Genomic DNA, 18954 nt, shown 5'->3' with positions numbered 1-18954 from the left:
TTTGAACTCAGGTATCTCTGAGTTCAAGTGTAGCATCGTGCCGCTGGACTAGACAGGAAACAGGGAGGCCTGGGTTCTAGGCCAGGCTCTTCCACCTGTCTGCTGGGTGACCAAGTCCTTTAGAATTTAACACCTCGTAAGCCCTCAATAAATACATGACTGACTCAGTTTCCCCCTTTGTAAAATGAGGGAGTTGAAATAAATGATGACTGAGGTCCTGTCCAGGTCAGCCACTATCTGGTTTTAGCCCTCTATGCCCTCAAGTTCCTTCTACCCACCTCTCACGTCCTATGCTCTCAGGTCTTTTCTGCCTATAGCCTTCTGTCATTTCCTAAGACCAAGAGGAACAGGGAACCTGCCTCTCTGTGGATCCAGGGTGGCAGAATGGTGTGTGAGGACACCCTGGGCACTCAGGCACAGGACCCCATCTGCACATTCTGCAGCCAGAGAGCCTGCTCCAGGTGGGAGAAAAGCTATCCTCCTGGTACCACAGGCCTGCTCTTCCTTTCTGCCTTGTAGATGGGCCTCCTGAGGACAGGGCTCTGAAGGGACGCAGGAAAGGTAAAGGGCTCTAGCTCCTCTTACCCAAGAAAGTGACACTTTGTTAAAGAAAAGAAATAAACTTCCTGAGAATTGACAGGGAAAGAGCAATATGGGAGATGATCTAGTCCAGGGGTGGGGACCTGGGGCCTCGAGGCTAGATGTATGTGGCCCTCTAGGTCCTCGGGTGTGGCCTTTTGACCAAGTCCAAGTTTTGCAGAACAAATCCTTTTATTGAGGGGATCTGTTCTGTGAAGTTTCAATTCAATCAAAGGGCCGCCACTATGTGGCCTCCAGGCTGCAGGTTCAGAACCCCTGTAGCCCAATCCCTGGGGTGACTAGGTGGGGCAGTGGATAGAATGACAGGCCTGGAGTCAGGAAGACTTATCTTTTTAAGTTCAAATCCAACCTTGGACACTTACTAGCTGTGTGACCCTGACCAAGTCACTTAACCCTGTTTGCCAGTTTCCTCATCTGTTAAATAAGCTGGAGAAGGAAATGGCAAACCACTCCAGTATCTCTGCCAAGAAAACCCCAAATAGGGTTACAGAGAATTGGACAAGACTAAAAAGACAGAATGACAAAATAACAAAGGATAAGATGATAGGATTTAGAGAGTATCTAGTTTAACCCTGACATTTTTTCAGATTGGAAAACTGAGAACTAGAGGGGTTAAATGACTTGCCCTTGGTCTCACAGATACTAATCAAAAGTGGAAGGATTTGAAGTCAGATCATCTTAACTATAAATTAAGCACTCTCTCTACCATGCTAATTTGAATGGTTGAGTTTGCCAAGACTAGCTAGATTCAAGAGCCAGTGTGGTGAAGGGGGAAAAGAGCCCTGAATTTGGAATTAAAAAGGCCCAGGTCCTAGTTCCAGCTCTGATGCTTCACAGGCAAATCGCTGTGACTTGTTGGGTCTCAGTTTCCCTATGTATAAAATGAGGGTAATAATACTTGTCCTCCCACCTAACAGTGTTCACTGGAGCTCTTTGCAACCCTCTGAAGTGCAATGTGTGAGTTATTACTGATTAGGCTCCGATGCAAAAGCACCTCTGAATTTTCTCCTCCGAAGGCAGACTGTCAAGCAGTACAAGCTGCCCCATAGTGAAGGAAACTTTCTGACCAGATGCTTTGTGTTCTGTGCAACTGATGCCCCAAACCTAAGTGCCCTGGATGCACCTGCAGCTGAATTTTACAGGCCCTGTGTCAGACGGGGGCCGCAGCTTAAATCTGTACTGCAGTCTGGGGTTATAAAACATACTGTACATGCTTTTTTTGCTTGCTTGTTCCTCACAGGCCTAGGAAGTAGGCAGCACAAGCCTTATATTCCCTCCTCCCCTCATCTGTCATAGGAGGGCACTGAGGCTCTGAGAGCTCTCACAGCTGGTGAATCTCATTGGCCAGGCCTCAGATCCAGACCTGACTCCAATGAGTCTAAGACTTTCCCCATTATAACACAGTGCCTCCAAGTCGCAAATGAAATGGATCAGTGAGGTCGGAATGACTCCTCAAAACTTAACATCCAAAAGGTATCTTTGATAGGAACTGAGGAAATCTCAGGGTCACAGGACCAATGCTCAGCCATGTTGGTGACTGTGCAGGCCACAACCCACAATCTGACAAGAGGAGACCCTGCCATTCTGGGGTGCTGCCAGCTGAACAGCTTGAGGAAGCTTCGTGACCCTGCACAGACTGTTTCTTCTACTTCTGCTAAGCAAGGGGAGGCTGGATAAGACAACCTCCAAGGTCTTTTCTAAACTCTATACAAATTTTACATCAGCCATACCAACAGCTGATGCTCCCAACACCTCAGATTTAAATAGCTTCCAATGACAATCTAGGTTTTGATATTCCCTATTTTATGGCCTCTTCCCATGCTGACATTTTATGATTTTTTTTATTGTACTTGTGATTCCATCAGTATAGGGAACTCCCAGGAGGGTAACTTCCTCTACCAATGCAGATGGACAATCTTTCTGCAACATATAATCTCAGAGAGCTGCCTCGGGCAGGAGAGGCCAAGTTCCAAGACCACAGGTTGCAGAATAATTGTTTATTCATGCTGATTAAGGGCAGAGGGGCTCCTCCTCAGGACTGGCCTACTTTACACCAAGGAAATCATAGGCACAGATTTTAAAAAGAAAGAAAAAATCTATGCTTTTGAACAGGAAAGATGAAAGGGGAATTCATCCTTACCTTTTTTCTGTTTGGCTCGGATGAGGTAGATGGTGGCAATCAGCAGAGCGGCCAGCACAATGCACACTATACCCACTGCAATAAAGATGTTCTGGGATCCAGGCTCTGAAATGAGAAAGCTTGTGGGAATTACAGGAAGCAGGTGTTCCATGTATGCAAAAAAAAAAAAAAAAAGGAAATGCTTCTTTATATTAAATAAGAGTCATTAACCAGTAGCATCTGGATGTGTGCTTTCAGATGTTCTAAGATGTGTGGGCAGATTCACTGGGCTAAGCACACATTCCCATACAGACGATAAGAGGATGAAGAAGAAATGAAGTAAATCTTTCATGGGAGTCTTTTTCTTAAAGTCATCACTTTTTAAAAGGAGATAGCATGGTGTAGTGGATAGAGCTAGCCTCAGAGTAAGGAAGGTCTGGGTTCAAATCCTGCCTCTGACAAATACTGGCAGTGTGACTCTTGGGCAAATCTTCTAGTACCTCTAGGCAACTCTCTGCATAATTGCAAAGCAGGGGCACTAATGGAGGGAGTTTCCTAAACCAAAGAAATTACAAGTTTGGCTCCGAAAAGCAAAAAAAAAAAAGTTGCCACAGGGTGAACCAGAGAAAGTACTTCATCTCCCCAAAAGCCTTAAAGTTTGCATACTTGATCTGATTCCCTCCAGTCTTTTTCAATATACTACAACCTCAATCATCTTCTCCCAATTTCAACCGTCCTTACATGCTAGTTCTTTCCCTATTACTTTCAGCATGCCCAAGTCTGCCCCCAGACTTAAAAAAATTGTCACTAAACCCTTTTTGTTGTTGTTCAGTCGTGTCTGACTCTTGGTGACCCCATCTAGAGTTTTTTTTTATCAAAGACACTAGAGTGGTTTGCCATTTTCCCTCTCTAGCTCATCTGACAGATGAGGAAACTGAGGCAGACAGGGTTAAGTGACTTGCCCAGGGTCACACAACTACTAAGTGTCTGAGGCTGAATTTGAACTCAGGTCCTCCTGACTCCAAGGCTGGTGCTCTATCTACCATGCCACCTACCTGTTTCCCCTACCTCACCGACCAGATTCATCTTAAATACAACCTGTCCAAAATTAAACTCATTATCCCTTCAACTCTCCCCACTTCCAAACTTTCTTATTTCTGTTGAAGGCCCCATCATTCTCCCAGTATCTCAGATCTAGTACTTTGGTATGATCCTCACCTCCTCAATCTCCTTCACCCCCTATGTCCAATGTTACCAAATCCTGCCCTTTTCACCTCCACACCTCTTACATCTGACTCCTCTCTGTGCACACAATCACTCTTATCTTCTCCTGCCTAGATTACTATAGAAGCCTCTTAATTTAGCTCCCTACCTCAAGGCTCTCCCTACTCTAGCCCATCCCCAACACTGCAAAGTAATTTTCCTTAAGCACAGAAATGACTGTGTCACTTCCCAATTTAATCAATTCCAATGGCTTCCTACTGCCTCTAGGATAAAAAGTCCTCTGTTTAGCTCTTAAAGCTCTTTACAACATAACACCAACTTATTTCTTCAGCCTCACTAGAACTTACTCCCTCTCCTCCATCCTTCAATCCAGTCAAACTGGATTCCACTCTGTTTCTTACACATAATATTCCATCTCCCATCTCCATGCTTTTGTGATGGCTGTCCAACATGCATCAAAGAATCTCCCTCTTTCTTTAAGATGCATTTCAAACACCATTTTTTGCATGAAACCTTTCCTGATTTCCCCCAATTGTCAGTCACAGTCAATCAGTCAGTCAAATCGATATTTATTGAGTACCTACTATGTGCTGAGCATTGTACTGAGCGCTGGGGACACAAAAAGAGGCAAAAGATGGTACCTGCCCTCAAGAAGCTCAGTCAAGTTCTTGTCCCAATAACTTGAATCTCTGAGTTTATCAAACACTAAAATATTATCGTCATTTACTTCTACATATTGTGTAGCTAATCTATTCCATTGATCACTAGTCCACTGAAATTGGCTGTTTCTTAGCCAGTACCAGATTGTTTTCGTAATTAACATTCTGTATTATAGTTTGAAATATGGTATGGTTAGCCTACCTTCCTTTACATTTTTTCATTGTTTCTCTTGATTTTCTTGACCTTTTGTTCTTCCAGATGAATTTTGTTATTATTTTTGTGAGTTTCATAAAATAATTCTTTGGTACGTTGACTGGTATGGCACTAAATAAGTAAATAAATATTCTTATTTGATCCTCACAACAACCCTGAGAAGTGGGGGCTATTATTATCCTCATTTTACAGATGAGGGAAACAGAGGTTAAGTGAATTGCCCAGAGTTACACAACTAATAAGTGTCTAAGGCTGAATTTGAACTCAAATTTTAATAACTCCAGGTCTGACACTCTATCTATTGTATTATTTAGTTGCTTTATATTACCATACAGAAGTATGTGACATGCTGGTTTGATTCTCTGTAATAAATTAAGTATTAAAATTGTGGTAAAAAAAAATTATGGTGGACCTTGGACAACGACATTGGTAAATTCTGTTTCCTATCCTAAAAAATGAATGAAAAAACAAAGCATTTATTGAATGCCTACTATATGCCAAGCACTGTGCCAAACACTTAACAATATTGTCTGATCCTCACATTTCTTTGAGTTATAGGTCCAGCGCTGCACCCAAAGCATCCGCTGGCTGAAATTTTGTAACAGTGGAATAAACTCTATGTGAGGGATCAAAGGCCCAGATTTTGGTCCAGCCTCTATTACTTACTAGCTGTGTTACCTTGTAAGTCATTTCTTGGCCACTGCCTCACCACAGGGCAGGGTGATTATGAGGACCACATGAAACGATAGGTCTGAAAGAGCTGTGTAAACCAAAAATTGTCTGTACCCATGTAAAGGAAGATACTAATGACAATTTGATCACCATCCTTGGTCAAGTCAGCTATGGTGGATTTGAATGGACCCATAGGGCTGAACATACTCTAATTACTTCCAAATCAAGTAGCAGAAAGCTAGAGTCTCCTTATGAAAGCAAAGATGAACTCACCTGATTCTTTTTTATCCATAGTCCCATAAGTGGTTGAGGCCATCAATATTTGACTGGAATTGATTGGAGGTTGGGAATCATGAAACACCTGACAAGTGATCTCCCGGGATTCCTTTTGTTCCGATGTGTTGACCAGGAATGAGCTGTTGAGGCTATAGGTGCCATCTTTGTTCTCTGTGGGTTCAGGTGTCTTCCCTTTCCCAATTTCGGTGCCATTCTCTAGCCAGATGACATTCACATTTCGGGGGTAGAACTTGTTCACATGACAGGTGATGTTGGTGCCATTCGTGAGAGGTGTTGGAAGAGAAATGCTCAATTTAGGTTTAACTAGAAGAAAATGCAAAGCATTTAGGTTAACCAAGTGAAGACCTGTCTTTCTCCTATCCTTTGGGCCATCACAGAGGCGCAGGGAAGGGAACAAAGAATAGACAAGCACCAGGACTTTGCCCTGGAAGTAGGTATCCTTAGATTTAATTGGGGAATCCCTAACATCAGGGCAATAGATTCTCTCGTCAGACTCTAAGCTCCTTGAGGGCAACGACTGTTCTTTTCTTTCTGTATCCCCAATACCTAAGCAGAGTGTCCTGTACATCATCTGCTGCAAATGTTTGTTGATTTGAATTCACTGAAAACCACTAAGAATGGAAACTATCCTTCCTCCTTACTTGCCCATTTCCTTCTCTATGATAATCCTTTGCATGGGCATGTAAAGCACTGGGTCTGGAGACAGAACGACAAGTTCAAATCTAGCCCCAGATACTTACTGTATGACCCTGGGCAAGTCTGTTTTCCTCATTTTCCCCAACTGTAAAATGGAGATGATTATAACACCTACCTCAGAGGTTGTTGGGAGGATTAAATGAGGTAATATTTGTAAAGTGCTTAGCACAGTGCCTGGGACATAATAGGGTCTTTATAAAGGGCTTCTCTTCTCTTTCCCCTTATTCTTACCACCTATAACTCTCACACCTGGAATTCCTAACCTGTAGCCACTTCCTTATCAGCTATCCTGCAGAGTAGCAGACCTACTGTCCCAACTCCTTCCTCTTTCCAGTTCAATCAATCAATCAACCAATAAACATTTATTAAGGGCCTATTATGTGCCAGGCAATGTGTTCATCTCTGGGGATACAAAAAGAGGCAAAAGACAGTCCCTGCGTTAAGGAACTTACAATCAAACTGAAGCAAGAAGCAAGCAAATTTGTAGAAAGCAAGACATATACAGATAAGTAAGAACTAATAAAAAGAGGGAAGGCCCTAGAATTAGGATGGGGGTGGGGAGGAAGGGGAGGATTGGGAAAAGCTTCCTACAGGAAGTGAGATTTTAGCTAGGACTTAAAGAAGTCAGGGGAGTCAGAAGGTAGAGATGAGGAGGGTGAGCATTCCGGGAACGAGGGCCAGTCAGTTCTGGAACCTTAAGCAATTCAACTTGGTGCCTGAAGGCTCCACTGTCATGTTTCAAATCAAATTATACCTCCCACTCTGGTCATGCCTCCATGGCTACATGTGTTGTCTCCCCATTAGAATGTAACATTCTGGGGCGGCCAGGTAGCACAGCGAGTAAGATCACCGGCTCCAGTGTCGGGATGACCTGGGGATCGAATCCGGGCTCAGACACTCAGCACCACACCCAGAAATAACTGGCTGTGTAACCTTGAGCAAGTTACTTAACCCTGATTGCTTAAAAAAAAAAAAAAAAAAAGAACGTAACATTCTTTGAGGGCAGGGGGCGATCTTTGCTTTGGTATTTGTGGACTACCTCCTCCCCTCTCACTTGCATATATACTTGGCACACAGTAAAACTTAATAAATGAGTCTTCTTTCATTATTCTAGCCCAACAATAATAATGGCTTATTATTATAAGTCCCTGTGTTAAAAGCCCTAAAGCTTTATGATTTATACAGCATCTTTTTCACCACAGATCTGAGAGATGGGTAGTAAAAGTATTATGCCCCATTTTACAGATGTGGAAATAGCATCAAAAAAGGTTAAATGTCTTGCCCAAGGTCAAATAGTTGGCCAATAGCAAGCCTTGACCCAAGTCTTCTGCTTTGTTTTTACTTTTTGGAGGGGGGAAGGCAGGGCAATTGGGGTTAAGTGACTTGCCCAAGGTCACACGGCTAGTAAGTGTTAAGTGCCTTAGGCTGGATTTGAACTCAGGTCCTCCTGACTCCAGGACTGGTGCTCTATTCACTGTGTCATTATGCCACCTAGCTGCCCCTGACCCAAGTCTTCTGACTCCTCCTTCCCACAATGTCATACTCCTCTTCCTCCTTGTCTTCCTCCTTCCTGGCAGTCTGAGGGCAGAGGCCTTGGTGGCATATGTCTCACTCTGGTGCTGCTAAGAACTCTGTCACCCACTGTTGTCAGGATATCATGGTAGGATCACTACTCTTGGGATCAAAAGATCTGGGTTTAAGCTCCACCTCCAAAACTTAGGCCGTGTGTGACCCCAAGGAAGTCACTTTCAATTTTTAAACTTTCAGTTTCTTCATCTGTAAAATGGGGATCACTAAAACTTACACCTTCACAATGACAGGAATGTCCTGTGAGCTCTCCATGGGTTAGGAGCTGTTATTATTTCTGTTATTTAAAGGGTGATCTCAGGAGGCAGGATGCTGTGAGCAAGGGATAAGGATTTTTGGGAAGTCAGTTCCCAGGACTGAACCTTGGAAGATTATATTTGGGCTTCATGATTAATGGCAAAGAGCCAACCTTCTGAAGCAACTTTGGGTCAAACCATTCAGTGAATGAGCATTTATTAAATGCTTACGTCATTCCAGATACTGTGCTAAGAGCTGTGGATGTAAAGAAAGGCAGAAGACAGTTCCTGGTCTCAAGGAGCTCATAGTCTAACGAGGATCAGGCCTATGCCTCACAACCAATTCAGGAACATGGGGTAGGAAGCAGGGAATGTGCCCAGTGCAAGGATTCACCTACCTCGGACGATGTCTGACAAATTCTTTGTCCCTCGAAGAGGAAATAGTAATGTGCTATGATTCACCTCACAGATGACCTCGGAATGGACATCACTAGCTTCTAGTTTCACCAATACAATACTGGTGATGTTGTAGGAGACGCTGTTGTCCTCAGGCAAAATCTTGGTCCACGGGGTATGGATCTCATTCCCATTTTTAAACCATTTCAGGGTGATGTTTTTGGGGGAGAAGCCAACTGAGTTACAGGAGAAATTCTCCATGCGTTCAATGTTTACTCTCTCCTGGGGGCCAGACACCACAGGCATGGAAGGTTTGGCTGGACATAGAAACAATTAATAAACACAATGAAATAAAATTCCAAAATAACCAGTTACTAAAAAATACCAAATAAACACAAAAGAATCATTGCCAATGACTCTTAGTTGCTTAGTTAGTTGCTGCCTTAAATTACTGCTACCTGGCTTCATCTTTTCTGAAACTGATAGAATATTAAGATGAAGCCAGGTAGCAGAAATTTAAAAATTATTGGACTACCTGAAAGCCATGATAAAAAAAAAAGCCTAGAAATCATCCTTCAAGAAATTCTCAAGGAAAATTGCACTGATGTTTTAGAACCAGAGGGCAAAATAGAGGTTGAAAGAATTCACCAATCACCTCTTGAAAAAGATCCCAAAAAGAAAACTTCTAGAAATATCATAACCACATTCCAGAGTTCCCAGGTCAAGGAGAAAATATTATAAACAGCCAGGAAGAAACACTTTGAGTATTGTGGAAACACAGTCAGGATAACACAAGATCTAGTAGCTTCTACATTAAGGGATCGAAGGGCTTGGAATATGATATTCCAGAGGTCAAAGGAGCTAGGATTAAAACCAAGAAACACCTACCCAGCAAACTGAGTATAATGCTTCAGGGGAAAATATAGTCATTCAGTGAAATAGAGGACTTTCAAGTATTCTTTTTTTTTTTTTTTTGCTTTTTGGAGAGGGGAAGGTAGGGCAATTGGGGTTAAGTGACTTTAAGTGACTTGCCCAAAGTCACACAGCTAGGTTTTGGTTTTTTTTTTTTTTTTGGTGTGTATATTAAGTGTCTGAGGCTGGATTTGAACTCAGGGCCTCCTGATACCAGGAGGGCCAGTGCTCTATTCACTATGCCACCTAGCCTCCCCCCCTCCGCCCCCTTCAAGTATTCTTGATGAGAAAACCAGGACTGAACAAACAATTTGACTTTCAAATACAAGTAGCAAGAGAAGCATGGGATTAAAGTTGAACTATTTACATTCCTACATGGAAAAATGATAATTGTAACTCATGAGACTTTTCTCAGTATCAGGATAGTTGAAGGGAATATATATGGATGTATAGGAGAGTGTATGTGTGTATAAATACATATATGAGTGTGTGTATATGTGTGTACATGTATACATAGAGAGAAGAAGGCACAGGATGAGTTGCATAGGACGGGATAATATCTAAAAAATAAAATTAAGAGGTGAGAGAGGAATATAAGGAGAAGGAGAAAGGAAGAGTAGTATAAGGTAAATTATCTCATATAAAAGAGGCAAGAGAAAACTACAATGGAGGGGAAGAGCAGAAAGGTAAAAGGGAATGGGTCACCCATACTCTTACTGAATTTGGCTTACAGAGGGAATAACATCCACACTCATTTGGATATCTTACCCTATAGGAAAGTAGGGGGAAAAGGAACAAGAGGGGGGATGATAAAAGGGAGGTCAGATTGGGGAAGAGGGTAGTTAGAAACACACACTTTTGAAAAGGGACAGAGTCAAAGTAGAAAACAGATAAGTGGGAGGCGGGATAGGATGAAGGGAAATATAGTTAGTCTTTCACAATATATCTACTATGGAAACATTTTGCATAACTACACATATACAACCTATACTGAATTGCTTATCTTCCCAGTGGGGGTGGGTGAGGAGGGAAGAAGGGAAAGAATCTGGAAATCAAAGTTTTTAAAAACAAATGTTAAAATTTGTTTTTAAAATACAACTGGGAAATATGATATACAGGTATACAAGCACTGGGATATAGAAATCCATCTTGCCCTACTAGAAAGTTAGAGGGGGGATGGGGGAGGATACAAGAGAGAGCAGATTGGGGGAAGGGGTATTCAGTAGGCTTGCTATTTTGGGGTGGGGGTAGGGGAAAGACGGGGAGAAAATTTGTAACTCAAAATCTTGTGGAAATGAATGGTGAAAAATAAAAATAAAAAAATATGAAAAAAAAGAATATGATATTCCAAAAGGCAAAGAAGCTAGGATTACAACCAAGAATGCCTTTCAAGCAGAACTTCAGGGGGAGAGGAGGGAAACAAATATTTAATGAAATAGAGAACTTTCAAGAATTCCTGAAGAAAAGACCAGAACTGAATAGAATATCTGACATTCAAACAGAAGACTCAAGAAATGCATAAAAAGATAAACACGAAAGAGAAGTCATAAGGGATAAAATAAAGTTAAACTGTTTATATTACTATATGGTAGGTCTGTACAACTTGTGGTTGTGGGCAGCTTATGGCCTTCTGGCCACTTGTGGCAAGCCAAAGGATTTCCTCTATGTACAAAGGATGTTTGGCCACCAGAAATCCTTTGACATGATGCAAATTGTGCAGGCCTACTATATGGGAAGATGATACAGCAACTCCTAAGAATTTTATCATGAGTAGTGCAGTTAGGAGTCTACATTGACAGAGGGCAAATCTCCCCGCCCCCCCCCAAAAAAAAGAGAGAGAAAAAGAAAAGGCGAGGAAGAGAAATGTACTAGGAGAAGAAGGAAGGGAGAGGTAGAATGGGGAAAATTTTCTCACAAAAAAGAGCAAGCAAGAAGAGCTTTTATAGTGGAGAGGGAAATGAGGGAGTGGCAGACAAAACTTGAAACTCATTCTCACTGGAATTGGTTCAAAGAGGGAAGAATATACACACACATACACACATACACACATACACACATGCACACACACACACACACACTCAGTGGGTACAGAAATATATCTTTCCCAATAGGGAGATAAGAGTAGAATGGGATAAGAGATATGGGAGGGGGGAGAGAGGATAAAAAGGAGGGCAGATTAAGGGAAGCAGTGGTCAGAAGCCAAACAGACTTTTGAGGAGGGACAGGATAAAAGAGAGAGGAAAAGAAAAAACAGAAGAAAACAGGATGGAAAGAAACACACAGTCAGTAATCATAACTGTGAATATGAATGGAATGAGCTCACCCATAAAATGGAAGTGGATAGCAGAATGGATTAAAAACCAGAATCCAACCATATGTTGTTTACAAGAGACACACTTGAAACAGAAAGACACATACAGAGTTAAAATTAAAGGCTGGAGCAGAATGTTATCCTTCAGCTGAAATAAAAAAGGCAAGGGGTAGCAGTCATGATCTCAAAGCAACAGAAAAAACAGACTTAATTAAAAAGAGAATCAGGGAAGCTACACTTTGCTAAAAAGTATCACAGACAATTTAGTAATATCAAAAAAATTTATAGCTAGTTTCTTTGGTAAAGGTCTCATTTCTTAGACATAAAAGGAACAGAGTCAAATTTACAAAAGTAAGAGCCATCCCCTAATTGTTAAATATTCAAAGGATATGAACAGGAAGCTTTCAGAACAAGAAATCAGGGGGCAGCTAGGTGGCGCAGTGAGTAAAGCGCCGGACCCAGAGTCAGGAGGACCCAAGTTCGGTTATGGCCTCAGACACGTAATACCCACACAAAAAAAACTAGCCATGTAACCTTGGGCAAGTTACTTAACCCCAATTGCCCTCCAAAAAGCAAAAAAAAAGAAAAAAGAACAAGAAATCAAAGCTACGTATAGTCATATAAAAAAAATGCTCCAACTTACTAAATTAAAGAAATACAAATTAAAACTACTCTGAGGTAGCACCTCATACCTATAAGAAATGACAAATACTAGAAGGGAGGGGGAAAATAGAGACAGTAATGCACTGCTGGAGTTGTAAATGAATCCAACCATTCTAGAGAATAATATGGAACGATGCTCAAAGCTCACAAAACTGTGCATACCCTTTGACCCAGCAATACCACTACTAGGTCTGTACCCCAAAGAGATCAAAGAAAAGGAAAAGGACCCACATGTACAAAAATATTCATGCTAGGTCTTTTTGTGGTGGCAAGGAATTGGAAATTGAGGGAATGTTCATCAACTGGGGAATGGTACAAGTTGGGGCATGTAACTGTAATGGAGTAAATACTATTGTGCTATAAGAAATGATGAGGGGGTGGTTTCAGAAAAAAACATGGCAAGACTTATATGAACTGCTGCAAAGTGAAATGAAAACAATAGGGAGATCATTGAACACAATAAAAGCAAAGTTGTAATGATGATCAACTATGAAAGTCTTGGCTACTCTGATCAATACAGTCATCTAAGACAACTCCAAAGGACTCATGATGAAAAAATGATATCCATCTTCAATGAGAGAACTGATGAACTCGGAGGGTAAACTGAAGTATAATTTTCTCATTTTATTTATTTTTTGCTTTTTTTGTGATATGGCTAATGTGGAAATGTGTCTTGAATCATTTCACATGTATAATTGATGCGATTTTGCTTGCTTTCTCAGTGGATGGAAAAGGGGTGGGAGGGAGAGAGAGAATTTGGAATTCTCTTGAAAGAGAACTGAAAAATAAAAGAATGCTAAAATAAATAAATAATATTTAAAAAAATTTTTTTAACATTTTTTTGGAGGGGGGAAGGCAGGGCAATTGGGGTTAAGTGACTTGCCCAAGGTCACATGGCTAGTGTTAAGTGTCTGAGGCCAAACTTGAACTCAGGTCCTCCTCCTTCCAGGGCCAGTGCTCTATTCACTGTGCCACCTCACCACCCCAATAAATAATATTTTTACTTTAAAAAAAAGAGGGAAGGTAGATTAAATAGAGATTAATCTTAAGCAAAACAAACCCTAAGGATGTACAAAAATATTTATAACAGCTCTTTCTGTTGTGGCAAAGAATTGGAAAGTGAGCTGGTGAACTGCTAAACAAATTATGGTATATAAATACAATGGAACATTATTATGCTGTATGAAATAATGAAGGGAATGGTTTTAGAGAAACCCAAGAAGATATGTATGAAACGATGTAGAGTGAAATGAGTCGAACCAGTGGAATGGTTTATACAGTGACTATATTGCAAAGACAAACAATTTTGAAAGACTTTGAAACTGATCAATGCAATAACCAACCATTATTTTTGAGGACTCATGAGAAAATACGATAAAGAAGTGATGGACTGTGACCTATTTTTTGGACACAGCCAACATGGGAATGTTTTGCTTGAAGATACATGTTTGTAACAAGGATTTTGTTTGTCTTTCTTTCTCCAGTGGGGGAGGAGGAAGAGGTGAAAGGAAGAAAAAAGGGATTTACATTAATTGAAACAAAATAAAACTTAATTTTTAAAAAAGACAGCTCTTCAAATACTTGAGGACAGTTTTGTACGTCACCTCACTCCTCTCCTGCCCAAGTCTTCTTTTCTCCTAGCTAAACATCTCCAATTCCTTCATCTGTTCTTTTTATGGCATGGACTCAAGACCTCTCCCCATCCTGGCTGCCTTACTCTAGGTTACACTTGGATTCATCAATGTTCTTCCTCAAATGTGTCACCCAGAACAGAACCTAACAGGCATATGCGGTTTTCCAGGATAGAGGGCAATTGCACCACTCCTCCCCTTCTTCTGCATACCACCTCTCTCAATGTCAATGCAGGCTGAAATCGTGTTACCATTTGTCACTGCCATATCACACTGTTGAGTCCATTAAGTTTGTAGTTCATTAAAGCCCTCAGAACATTTTCATGCATAGTGTTTTCTAGCTACCCCTTCCCCTTGTAATCAGATTTCCATCCCCATCACCCTACTTAAATTGCTTTGTCAAAGGTCGACAATAACCTCCTAACTGCCAAATCTCATAGCCTTTTTTCAGTCTCCTTCCTCCTGGACACCCTCTCTGTGTCATCCCCCATGCTCTCCTCCTTTGCCCCAGTCTCTGATGAAGATCTTCTTGCCAAGGTCAAATGCTCCAAGTCTGTCCTTGACCCTTATCCCCTCCTGTCTCTGTTTTTTTCACCCTTAAGCAACTTTTGAGTTAACTCTTCCATCTTCTCAAGAATCATATCTCTCTTTTAACTTTCACAGTAAAATGCCTATAAAAAGTCTGTACTAGTTGCCTTCATTTCCTCCCTTACATTCACACTTGCAACAAAACTGACTATCCAAACTCTTCACTCCAAGACTGATAAACTCTTGACTTCTCTGTAGTTTTTGATACTGTTTATCTTCTGAAAACTCTCTCCTTTATCTTCTTTTCTGATTTCTTCTGGCTCTTGTCCTGCCTGTCTCACTACCAGAGCCATAAGTAGGAACTTTTGTGACTGAGGCAAGAAACACAAATTGTGTCTGGGGCACAGGGCATAAGGCATGTTCTCTGTCATGGGGTAGGGGTGGGGTGGGCAGAACATTATTCCTATGGGAGTGGGAGACAAAGATTCTAGGACATGGGCATGATGTCACTGTTGGATAAGACCAGGGAGAGGTTGGGTAAGACCAGGAACTCTTTAAAAGAGTCACTTTAAAGTCTTTCACAACCTAGTCCTTTCCTATCTTCACATACTCCTTCTACACTGGCCACCTTGATATTCTTCAAACCTGGCATTCTATTGAAGTAATTCTTCTGACTCAGTGCCTTTTCACTGGCCCATGCCTGGAATGCTCTCCCACCTCACCTCTGCCTCCTTGCTTTTCTACCTTTCTTCAGACTTCTGCAAAAATCCACCTTCTGCAAGAAGCCTTTCCCAATACCCCTCTACTGTCAGTGCCTTCCATCTAAAACTATCTCATTATCTATATCTTATACATGCAATTTTTGGTACATGTTGTCTCCCCCAGTGGACTATGGGCTCCTTATGGGTACAGACTGTCTTTCTTTGTATTCCAGTGCTTAGCACAATACCTGACATGGAGTAGGGGTTAATAAATTACTGCTAACTTACTGACCCATTTTCTGGTAGCATCCTACCTTAACTAATTATTTTTACTAACTAGGTGCTAAACTATATTTTAGTGATACTGTTTAAGGACTACAAATGCTCCAAAGTGCTCTCTAAATTCAGCACCCTGGGGAAAAGCCCCCAGCACACTTCAGTAGGTAGTGTTCTGGTGATTGCTTCTTATCAGTCTCCTTGGCTCATCATCATCATCATCATCATCATCATCAATGTCCTTTAACTCTGAATGCCCCTAAGGTTCTGTCCTCGTCCTTGTCTCTTTCTTTCTCTACATACATTCTGGATGATCTCATTAACTCCCATATATTCAAGGATCATCTCTTCAAGGACCACCTCTTTGGAAATGGCTTCCAAATCTTTATATCTAGCCCTAGTTCTCTTCTAACTTCCAGTCCCATATCTGACGGACATCTCTACTTGAATATCCCCCTGGGAATTTCAAACTCAACATGTCCAAAATGGAACTCACTATTTAATCTGCCCCCCACCCCAGCCCTCTCTACACCTTTACTTATCCTTGCCCCAAACATCCCGTTACATCATCTTTCAGTCACTCAGGCTAACAACTTTGAAGTCATCCTTGACTCTTCTCTCTTCCTTTCTCTCTTCTTTCTTCATGACCAGTTGTGAAGTCTCATCAGTTCTACTTCCACAGTGTTTCTAACATCCATATCCTTCTTCCAATTCATATGACTACCTCCCTAGTTCAGGTCCTCATCACCTCTCACCTGGACTCTTGTCTAGCCTCCTAATTAGACTTCTTGTTTCTACTCTTTACCCTCTGCAAATTCTCCAGCAGAGCTGGGATTTCATTATTACTTCTAGAAATGCAGATCACAGTCCAGACATGCTGGCCCAACCCTATTTATGTCCTCCTATAACTTTGCCAAAGAGTAGCTTGTGTATCAGGGGCACTTAAGTAGCATAATGGATAAAGCTCCTGACCTGGAGTCAGAACGGCTTGAGTTCAAATCCAGCTTCAGATACTTACTAGCTGTGAGACCCTGACAAGTCACTTAGCCTCCATTTGCTTCAGTTTCATCAGTAAAATGAGGATAATAATAGTATCTACCTCCCAGGGAAATTGTGAGGATCAAATAAGAAATGTTCGTAAAAGCACTTTGTAAACCTTAAAGTGCTACATAAATGCTATTATTACTATTCTCCTCCCCACATGTTGTGAGAACCTTCCTTATGTTCTCTGCGGGGGCACCTTGGAGCACACAGGCCATCCATCAGTTAACTTTCCCTCATTCTTGTCATATGACTGGCCCATTATTTTTGGTTCATAATTTTTTTTGGTGACACCCTTTTAACTCCTTCTCCTTAGTAATTCCCTATTTGTAATGGATTGCAGCCTCCTCACACCATACACCTCCTCACTGCCCTTTGCATGACCCTCAATTTCGATTCTTCAGCAACTATACAGTTCCATGACTCACATCCATATGTCACTGGGAGAATACTGGTATTAAAAAGATGGGCCTTATTTGAGGGAGAAACTTGTGGCCGTTAAAAGAACTCTGCAATTTCCTAAAGGCACCCAGACTACCCTTCTCTTTCTGGTCAATCTGTCCAACTCATTATTCACCTACAGTGTTAGTCCAAGGGATGTGGGCACACACACATGCGCACACACACGCACACACACACACACGCGCACACACACACACACACACACACACACACACACACCCCCTATAGGTTGCCCAAACTGAATATTACAGTCTGGACAATGGGCATTCTTTACTCATTCATTTTTTCCTAGATGGATGCTGAGTCCAACCTCCACACTGCTGACAAAATAATCTTTACAGAATAAAGATCTGACCATACCACTCACCTACTCAAGAATTTTTAGTGCTTCTCTACTGCTTCTAGGATAAAGAAAAAACAAAAACAAAAAACCAAACCAAACCAAAAAAACTCCTCAGTTTGGTATTTAAAGCCCTTTGCAAATTGACTCCAACCTACCTTTCCAGATTTATTTAACATCCCCCTTTAAGCATTATTTGTTCCAGACAAATTGGCCTACTCGATGGTCTTCAAACCTCACAGCCCACCTTCCAGTTTCCATGTTCTTGCATAGACTATACCACACACCTGACATGCTCTCACTCCTTACCTCTACATCTTAGAATTCTTAGCTTCTATCAAACTGAAGTTTCATTTACCATGGAAAGCTTCCTAGTTCTTAGTTTCTCTCTTCTACTTCAAATGATGTTGTATGCCCCCAGCAGAATACAAGCTCCCTGAGGGCAGGCATTGGCTTCCATTTTGCCTTTGTACTTCCATTGCTGGAACAGTGTTTTGTACACAGCTGGTATTTGAGTACTTGTTGAACTAAAATTAATTTCATAAATCCTTTGCCTCTCTCCAGCATTTTATGCTGCTGCCCACCCCTTCCTTCTAGATATTCTTTTCTCCACTGGCTTTAATAACAAAATGGTTCTCCTCAACGTCTCTATTTTTTCTATTTCCTATGTTGGCTTCTTGTTTTCTTCTTGACTCCTATGAATGTTCTGAAAGGGTATGACCTTAGGTCTCTTCTCTTCTCTTCTCTTCTCTTCTCTTCTCTTCTCTTCTCTTCTCTTCTCTTCTCTTCTCTTCTCTTCTCTTCTCTTCTCTTCTCTTCTGTCTCTCTGTCTCTCTCTCTCTCTCTCTCTCTCTCTCTCTCTCTCTCTCTCTCTCTCTCTCTCTCTCTCTCTCTCTCTCTCTCCCCCTCCTCTGTCTCCCTCCCTCCCCTCCATCTCTATCTGTCTCTGTCTCTCTTCCCCCATCCCTATCCTTTATTAATTTTGTTCACTCCCAGGGCTTTAATTATTTTCTCTACATAGAGGATTCTCACATTCATGCCATACTAACATATGTTGCAAGCTCCACACCTCCAGTTTCTACCACCTACAGAAATTTACCTCTCCCTGGCCCCTGACATGATGGATAGGGTTTACTTTGAGAGTGCCTCTCAATAGTAAACTTCATAATTTGTACCTTAGCCTAAGGTTTTCCCCTAGAAACAACAGAGAGCTCTCCTGTAAGCATTCAGGTGAAAAGGATATGAGATATAGGGAAGATTCTATTTGATGCAACAAAGAGCACAAAGCAGGCTTAGCAATCAGAGCCCCTCAGCAATCAAAGAAATTCTCTTCCCCTTTCTTGGAGGGCATCAAGCAACCCTCCCTCCTCTGTGGTGGGTTCTACCTTC

At 41.6% G+C, this 18954-nt stretch overlaps 1 protein-coding gene across 3 annotated transcripts in view; it reads right to left on the bottom strand.

Annotated features, from left to right (window-relative positions):
• LOC138141829 (tyrosine-protein phosphatase non-receptor type substrate 1-like) overlaps positions 1 to 18954 on the bottom strand; it is a 72502-nt gene that overhangs the window by 14208 nt on the left and 39340 nt on the right. For all 3 annotated transcript variants that reach the window (XM_069062705.1, XM_069062706.1, XM_069062707.1), the window contains exons 4-6: positions 8703 to 9017; positions 5762 to 6088; positions 2741 to 2845 (exon numbers count right to left, since the gene is read on the bottom strand). In XM_069062705.1, the coding sequence (XP_068918806.1) occupies positions 2741 to 2845; positions 5762 to 6088; positions 8703 to 9017 (747 nt within the window). The remainder of the gene's footprint in view (positions 1 to 2740; positions 2846 to 5761; positions 6089 to 8702; positions 9018 to 18954) is intronic.

This window comes from Petaurus breviceps, unplaced genomic scaffold (assembly GCF_028583685.1).
Source record: "Petaurus breviceps papuanus isolate PSGF00001 unplaced genomic scaffold, PetGlider_PUasm1.0 90503, whole genome shotgun sequence".
NCBI lineage: Eukaryota > Metazoa > Chordata > Mammalia > Diprotodontia > Petauridae > Petaurus > Petaurus breviceps.
The sequence above is the reverse complement of the archived record's forward strand: the minus strand, read 5'-3'. Positions and strand labels throughout refer to the sequence as shown.